The sequence below is a fragment of the Dermacentor albipictus genome, chromosome 4 (assembly GCF_038994185.2).
Source record: "Dermacentor albipictus isolate Rhodes 1998 colony chromosome 4, USDA_Dalb.pri_finalv2, whole genome shotgun sequence".
Lineage (NCBI taxonomy): Eukaryota > Metazoa > Arthropoda > Arachnida > Ixodida > Ixodidae > Dermacentor > Dermacentor albipictus.
In genome coordinates, this window is record NC_091824.1 from 136466028 (window position 1) to 136474800 (window position 8773).

At 45.2% G+C, this 8773-nt stretch overlaps 1 protein-coding gene across 2 annotated transcripts in view; it reads right to left on the reverse strand.

The window, feature by feature from the left end:
- Positions 1-8218, reverse strand: part of grp (serine/threonine-protein kinase grp) — a 28920-nt gene extending 20702 nt beyond the window's left edge. The window contains exons 1-7 of one of the 2 annotated variants that reach the window (XM_065427260.2): positions 8076-8218; positions 7661-7717; positions 7230-7298; positions 7043-7142; positions 6840-6963; positions 6623-6687; positions 78-147 (exon numbers count right to left, since the gene is read on the reverse strand). In XM_065427260.2, coding sequence (XP_065283332.1) covers positions 78-147; positions 6623-6687; positions 6840-6963; positions 7043-7142; positions 7230-7298; positions 7661-7717; positions 8076-8077 — 487 coding nt within the window. In that variant the 5' untranslated portion in view covers positions 8078-8218. The remainder of the gene's footprint in view (positions 1-77; positions 148-6622; positions 6688-6839; positions 6964-7042; positions 7143-7229; positions 7299-7660; positions 7718-8075) is intronic. The other variant, XM_065427261.2, reaches the window with a different exon arrangement.
- Between the last annotated feature and the right edge of the window lie 555 nt (positions 8219-8773).

Consider the following 8773-nt stretch of genomic DNA (forward strand, 5'->3'; position numbering starts at 1 on the left):
TGTGCAACAATTTTGATACTTTCTGCTAAATTTGATAAAATTTTTCAAAAGCAAGGGCAAACAATAGGAATATTCACCATTGGCATCTAATAGGATGTTCTCAGGCTTCAAATCCCTATGTGCAACGCCTTTTGAATGCAGGTACTCCTGAAACCAAGCAACGTGGTCAATATCTTGACACAAGATAAAAGCTTTTCCACAAGACTACATCTAATGCTTTATGAATAGAGTTGGATCTTAAAGGGCCCCTGAAATGGTTCGGACAAATTTTGTAGATGCGTAGGGTACAGCTTAAGTAGAACATTCACACCACAACTTAAGTGAAGCGTTACGTATTAATGGAGCTACACGCGATTAGAAGTTACCCTCCTCCCTAGTCATGCTTTTCCTCCTCAACTCGTTTGCCGAGCGATCGGGGCTAAGCTCCGCCTTCACTGGTTTCGCGTCACGATGCAACGTCACATCATCCACTTCCGGTTGTTTTGGAGCCCGCCCCCGCCTGCGTGAAACCTCTCCGCTAGCCGCTTGGCCGTCGACCCCAAGTGAGAGCTATCGAAGCAGTGTGCGTTGTGAGCATTCTGTGGTGGCGCCGAACGTGTCTGGTATTCCGGTAACCACAGGCAAGCTGGTCATTTTGGCAAATGACTAGAGGCGTAAACTCAAGCTGATGAAGGAACTTCAAGGTAGACGTACGTGAGCGGCATGATCGGTCTGCACGGTCCAGCCACTTATTGGCGCAGCGCTTAACCAGCCAAACAAAGCGCTAATATTGCTCTAACCAAGTGTAAAACATTTTAAACATTTATAAAAACAAAGTGTTGATGATTACACTCCTGCGAAAAATACACACCAGCGGCAAAGAAGAATACACTTCGTTAGTGATACTGTGTATGGTTGAGCTCTGTGCCACCAGGTGGCTGCACCGTGCAGACCATTCACATTTGCGATTCTGCTCACCCCATGGCTCATCCCGTTACAGCACAGTCAAACGGCCAGAGCTTGTCCCCTTGCGCTTGCATTTGCCCTAATACCGGACTCGCGAAACGCTATTGCGTTAGTAACCTTCCGATGTAAAGTGACGGCCACAAACGCGCAAACCCTGGTGCCGATCAGATAGCGGCAGTCCGATGCGCAGCAGCCAGTTCGCTCGTATGCTGCCTTGCAGAGGAACACGATGCCGCAGCTTGACATATTGCCAGTCGCTACGTTTGGCACAAAGCAACACAAAGCAACAAAGCCGAATCATAGTGCTCGCGAAAAGACTGAGACAGACTTTGACCGCGGAGCTCTCGTCAAAATGGAGTACGTTGTAACACAAGCAGACGACACTTGCTGTGTGCCGGAAGTGCTTAACTGTACTGAAAAATTGTTCTAGTGTATTCTCTTTATGTTACTTTCTGTTTATAAAAACAAATGAGCTAACATTCCAACTATTACGAAGATCACTTGTTTACCATAAAGTTGGGAAACTTATTGATCATGCGCCCTGGTCAGCCAATCGGATAGCTCGCCCCACTGACGTCATATGGATGATTTTTGTCATATGGGTAAGGGCGGCTTAAAATTCCACTGAGCAGCGTGCTGCGATCGGCAGCGATGTGCATTTTTGAAACCTTATAATAAATTACAGGCTTTACGCGGAGCACTTAGATGTGTCAACTAATGATCAGAAGGACCTACTCTAACGACTCAGTACGCTTGTAGAAAATCGTCAAAATCGTTTCAGGGTCCCTTTAAAGGCACGCTAAAGGCAAATACTAAGTCTATGTGGACTGTTTAAATACCATTCCAGGAACCTCGCAACGCTTATTTTGTGCCAAGAAAATAGTGTACAAGAAAATTGCATCTGAAGGGTTCGAATACTTTTACCGCAATGCAAATCATCCACCACCCAACCGGGCAGTGGCGATGTTGCATACACCATCACCACCCTTTGCTGCCATTGGTGAGTAAAACGGGGCCCGACAGACGGTGTTATGGTTTTTCACACAAAACGCAAATGCGCGACCATCGAGAATCCGAGCCAAGACAAACGGTAGATTTGCTGCTGCAGCTGCCTATGGTCAAGTGGCATGGACCATTCAGGCATTCCGCGATATCACATCACATGAAAGTGAAATTCTTTGTTACTTGTAGTTCGCAAGTGTGTTGTGAGGCAGCAAAACCAACGCACCACTACTTGATAACAAATCTATCAAAACGCAAACGTGCGGGCGGCGCAGAGCCAAGAGAAAACGAAACCTTTTGACCGCCCGCGTTGTTGTCAAGGGTAAAGCCAATGAGTTCTTCCAAAAATGAAATAAAACAGGACAAGTAGCATTTTCTTTCATCTTATAATGCAATACAATGATGTTTCTAAAATGAGTGCCTTCGTCATAGGGCAAGTACTTGAATGCCCTGGGGGTGTCTCTAATGTCCTGCATTTACCTCCATTTTTCGATTGCTAATGCGAAGGCTCTGTTCGTAATATTGACGGCTTTGAGAATCTCGAGCACTAGTCTATCACTCTAGCTTGACTGAATATTTGCCTTTAGTGTCCCCTTTAAGGTTTTACGAATGTCGCACACAATCATACAACTGCATTTTAGTGTGCCAAGCCATTTTTATTTTTTGCTGTTCTGACTTTCAACACTGAACGTAAGGCTGACCTGTCCAGAGTGTACTCAGCCAACATAGAAGCAGCAGCTACAATACATGCCCATTAGGATGCCAACTTTTTATTAGAGAGTTTTAGATTAGGGAGACAAGCGCTGATAAACTCTCGATTGATAAAGTGCAAATTTTTAAACATCACGTCCCAATGGTGTTCCTAATACTACCGATTGTCACCGGTGCAATCTGAGAAAATAAATTTCCCCAAGCAAATTACTAATGGTTGCTCAAAATTAATGGTCCATCTTTTTACAGCGAAAGCTGTATATGACTAACCTTCAGTAGTTTTTTCGGCGTCCGGACACATAAACGGACTTGGGGATTTCGGACAGACCCATACAGAGGGCGTTCCATTGTTTGCTTTGTGTGTGATCACGTACGTGTTCAGTGCAGCGGTGCAGATGTCAAAATGTGGAACAGATTAAAATGCTCGCCGTGAAAAATAGCGTGACGTCAAGGTTATCACAGCATGTAAGCAGGAAAGGTATCGGCGCTAAAAACAGCTGCGTTATCGATGGCGCAAACACGAATAGTTCGTGCACCCGAAGAACATCCCTATGAGGAGCGTGTCGCAATCACTGCCGCTAACGACATTATGCGCAACATAGTCTCCTCAGACACATGGATACGGTGTCTCATTGAAGGCAATGAAGTCATGAACACCAAGCATTGATGACTGTGTAATACAAATGTTGCGGTCTGAAGGCCTGCACCTCATCGTCTATCACTGTGAAAGGGCTCTGCCTGCAGATGTCACATGTCCGGCAGAAGCCGGACAGGCTGGAATTTATGATTGGGAAGGTTTTATCAAGGTACATTAGCTTGTCTTTTCTCCTTTTCTTCGTGCTAATCGCGACAACCCGCAAAGCTTAACTTTCACGTACTGCCGCTTCGCACCAAAGAGAAATTTTACTGCTCTGTGATGTTCTCGAGCTCTTTTCAGTTATCGAGTTGTTTTGAGCAGATATTGATATTTGACAATTAAAGGGAAAATATCACTAAGGTTATCACAATTGTTATTTCTCAGACGTCTTCTTTGTACATCGCATGCAGATGTACCCAAAGCCATGCCGCTTGTTTTATTGTTCGCTGGTGCAGTTTTATTACCGTTCTAGTCACGAGGAATCGTGACAGAAACCTTTTGCACTCCCGTAGCGAATTCAGTGTCTGTGTCTTATGTTCTACAAATCTTGTTTTCAGGACCACTGTAGCTGCAAAGCTTGGCCACGCATTGACACAGGGGGTGCAGCCCAGAATGCAAACGCGCAAGTTTCTGGCGGAACAAGACAACGGTGACCACACTGCGGGCTGCGGCCGGTGAAACACTGTAAAATACTTGCTATGCCCGCCCACGTAGATCCACTATGGCATTTCTCTAGAGATGCAACGAAGTGCTACAAAAATGTCAGTTTTTATCTTAAATACTCATGTGTTCTCGTTGCGCTGGCCAGAAGTGCACAGCTCGAGCTTGGCCGCGCTGCGGAGCACGAGGTGAGGCGAGAATGAAAACATGCATTTCTGGCAAAACGAGACACTGTGGCAGCCACACACTACAAGTTGATGCTGGCGAAACCTTAGTAATTACTTCCGACGCTCACCTACGTACAGCGTATACCCTGGATGAAAGCCACATCGCCGTTCGCGCTGCTGCAATGTACTGCCACAAGCTCTATTTTTTTAATTAAGACATTGCTTTTCCATAGAAAAAAGAATGCACATCGGCAAATAACTTTCATTTTCTTAACTACGTGGCTCAAGAAGAAGTCACTGCCGACGAAATATGCACTGCACATTTTCATTGTTATTGCGACCGGCTTGTCAATTTGCAACTTGACACCCATTTTTTCTTCTGGCACAGGTTTCTTAGTCGCATCTATGGGGAACGAGTGGAGGCTCACTTCATTTGCCACAGCTCTGTAGGGGGGATTGCGGCATGCAGCTCATGCGATTGTTTTTGAATTTCATCTTGCTCAAACAATGTATAAAAACAGATAATCAAGCCTACTGGCCACCACGAAGAAAGCAAGCAAATGTGCTACCACTGCCCGCGGGCGGCTGCAGTTCCACAGATACTCTTTCAAAACAGTTTGCCAGTGGCCCTGGGTTGGCGCAAGTCTACAGAACTTGCGAATAGATTTCACGATATTCTGCAGTGTTTGGGCCTTTTTAATGCAGAAGTGTTTAAAAAAAGTGATGTTGAACCTTTGGATGCCTTCAAATGAAATCCTTTTTGAATGGCAAAGAACAAGTTAGCACTGATCACATGCTACCAATATATATGATATTATGGGTTGCTGGTGGAAACTTGGCGCCTTTTCTGGGTGGCCAAGCATACTCATGAAAAGCCTATTCAAAATTCCATAAGTGTGACCTATTGATCAAGGACAAATTAATACTTATTACTGAAGCACTTAAATTGCAAAGAAATTGGCACTTGTGGGGGGCACAGCTATGTGGTACTAGCATTTCAAAGAGAAGCAAAACATAATCGTGTGCATCCTGTAGTGTCCCCTTTAAAGGAGTACTGACACAAAAATTTGAAGTCGAGATAACTTGTGAGATCGATTTAGTGGGTCACACACACATCGTGTGTAAAATATCAGCGGCGAATATCGCTTAGAACATATTTAAAATCAATTTTAAAGTACGTGCGCGCAGCCAACCGTAAAACAGAGCACCTTGCGACATTGACATCTCCCGGGTCTGTAAATAGCCAAGAAAACGCTACGTCATGTGGCTACGTCATGAATTTTCGTTGGCTGCCATGCGGCTTTACACGTGCTCTTTACACGTGCTCGCCATCACCGGCCGCAATATCCGAGTCGCTGCTCTCCAGTGGGTCAAATTGAAAGTGATTGGCCACGTCTAATACGGCGGCGACTCCCACATGCAGGAAATCGTCGCCGCTGGACGACGAAAACGAGGACGACGACGATGATGGTGGCGAGGACATGGCAAACCACGTGCAGGCGTAACAGACGACTAGCAACACGAAGCTCGCGTGCCAGCGCGCCGCACGCTGGCTGCGCGGCAGAGCATACGTCATGGCTTTTTGCGAACACATGACCACTTTGTTTACACTCCCGGTGGACTGGTTCGTTGCTCTCTGAAACCGAAACTTGGACTGGTCGCTACAAAAAAGACTGCAGATAATTACCTGTTGCGCTCTGAAGTAAATGAGGTCTCATGCCGTGATTACTGGGTCATTAACTACTTATTAAAGCAGAAAAAAACCACATGGATTTTTTTGTGTCAGTACTCCTTTAAAAAAAAAGAGGGGGGAAGGGGGGGGTCTCATGCCAGGTTCAAAGGCAGGGTACTAAATGCGATACTCTCTTGCATGGTATTGCAATTAGATTTAACCTTTGTTTGTGAGCATGGAAAAGTAGCTACCTCAACATGTTCTCCCAGCTGCAATACTGGAACAAGCTCCAAAATCTGTAGAGTGCCTCCTTTCAGAATGAGAACATCTGTAAGTAGCCAAACTTTGGGCCAGGGGACATCACTTACCCATGAGAAAAACTGTCGCGTTCCCAGTGGCACCCGGATTCGAACAGAATATCTCCCACATTAAGTACATAAAAATCGAAATGTACCCGCCGTGGTTGCTCAGTGGCTATGGTGTTGGGCTGCTGAGCACAAGGTCGCGGTATCTAATCCTAGGCACGACGGCCGCATATCGATGGGGGCGAAATGCGAAAACACCCGTGTACTTAGATTTAGGTGCACTTTAATGAACCCCAGGTGGTCGAAACTTCCGGAGTCCTCCACTACGGCGTGCCTCATGATCGGAAAGTGGTTTTGGCACGTAAAACCCCATAATTAAATTTTTTTTATCGAAATGCAATGCACCAAGTCAAAGCGCACGCAACAGCTGCCTAACCATTGGCCTTTATCCACCTCTACACTGCCCATTAGAATGTTACAGTATCAAAAATGTTTAGGATAATGTACTAGCAAGGCATCTTACCACTCCAGACATTATTTGCTTGAAATATCTTTGAGCAACTCCTTGGTCCATGCCACAATCCGGCTCTGCATGCAACAACAAAATAGTCAGCAATGGTCATTGATAAGGAGCAACAAGGGACTCAACTAAAGAATTTTGGAAGTAATGTTTGTGTGTACGTAGCACACGTAAGCAAACTCGTGTCTTAAGAAGTTCGTTGCAATTTCAATGCACTCACCTATTCTATCGAACAGCTCACCGCCAGACGCATACTCAAGAAAAATATATTGCTGATTCCCATCCTTCCTGTGACCATAATATTTAATAATGTTATCATGGTTAAGCATTCGATGAACACATATCTGCAAACAATATACAAGTTTATAACAAGAGTTGAAAGCTTACAAACCCTACTAGTCCCACCCCCGGTGGCCCTCTTACCTCTTTTCTAAAGTTCTCAGCTGCTTCAGCGTGGTCACTGTTATTCAACACTTTGACTGCGACTGCTTCTTGTGTTGCCCTGTTAACCAGAAGCTTGACTCTGAAACCAGGCGCAAACAGCTGTTATAGTACTTGCACAATGTATACTATTGGATGGGAAGAAAGTGCATATACTGTTGACACTTACTCCCCATACGCTCCTTCACCCAGCACTTGCGTCAAATCCCAGCCTTCCACAAACTCGTGCTTCATGGTGCTGAAATATAGTCGCAATGTCATCAATGCGCGTCACTGGCCATAAAGACAATTGCCAGAAAACGACCCCAACGGTATTACGCTGCCATACGCGCTGGCAGTGCTTACTCTTCGCATAATGGACGAAACTACCGTTCGGAAGTACAAAACGCACTCCAGTGAAAGCAAATAAGTACGGAGAACGTTACTCCTCGCCAAAGCCTCTGAATGCATGCCACAAAACTTGCCTGTGACAACCGATGACACAGGAACAAGTAACGGGAGCGGGGAAAAAGTACAAAAGCATGAGAAACAGAAGTTTCAACGAGTAAACATTAAGGCTAAGTAAAAGCAGTGCTATAAAAACGAAAGTGTCAAGCCCACCTTGAGGCAGTGGACGCAGGACATGATGCCATGGACCGCGTACCGGGAGTAAGGCCCCTGTCAAGACCAGTGCAAGGCTATGTTTGCTCGGACATAGGCCTTAAAACTTGTCTGGACGTGATTTGCCGCTTCTGACAGTGAGCCCAAATGAGCCGCTGTTCACTTTTAAAAGATAACTGACAAGCATCACCTCAATCCCTAAATGTGTAACGCTATTGGCTCAAGACAAGCAACGCGGAACAGGTCAAAAATGGGCCAATGAACCTAACAACGCTGCCTACCAGCGAGCACTAGCCATCGACATTTCGAGACAACGGCAACGGGCGCAAGCGTAGCTCGATATCGGCGCGCAGTCACAGTTAGGCACAACAGTAAATCTTATCTTTACGATCAAGTTTAAAAAAGAGCGACTTACATGGTTCCTTGTCTCGGGTCATGTAATCTTCCCTGCGACTGCAATTCAAATCTTTCGTTTCATTGGAATATCATGACAGATATTGCGGCACGGTTGCGGCACATGGACCAAGAAAAGCGCGCGAAATGTGTCGATGCAAATGCGACTTACTGTTCGAATGTAGTGTTTGTTCTCAATTTCTACACAATGAGCTATCAAAACGTTTAGCTACGAATAGATACCATTTCATGGCAGAATTTTTTTAGCTTTACACAGATTTAGCAATAATTAACTCGTAGTACAATATACTTGTTTCGGTTTTGTTTTCGACCAGCGGTTGTTTCAACCGAAGTGTTGAATGTACTCATTTTCAGCACCTTTCCTTTATATAAGCGTTATCTCCGGTATAGAATTCGAAATTCCAACGGCTGAGTATCCCGCGCCTCCAATAATACGAAAAAAAGCCGGTTTGTGTCCACGCCCACCGTGACTTCGTTCAGGCTGCGTTTACTGCCAAACCTGTCTATCAGGTTTCAGCGATTTTAACTTTACTTTCCGAGTCACCACATAGCAAGCGTAATAAACAAAACCAAAGAGACAATGACCTATTTTTGGCTTTCCGTTAAATTACCTTGCTGACATATTGAAATAATTATCCAAGGAAAGCCTGCTAACTTTTTTTTCCTCCCCCCCCTCCCCCCCCCCTGTTTTCTGGCATG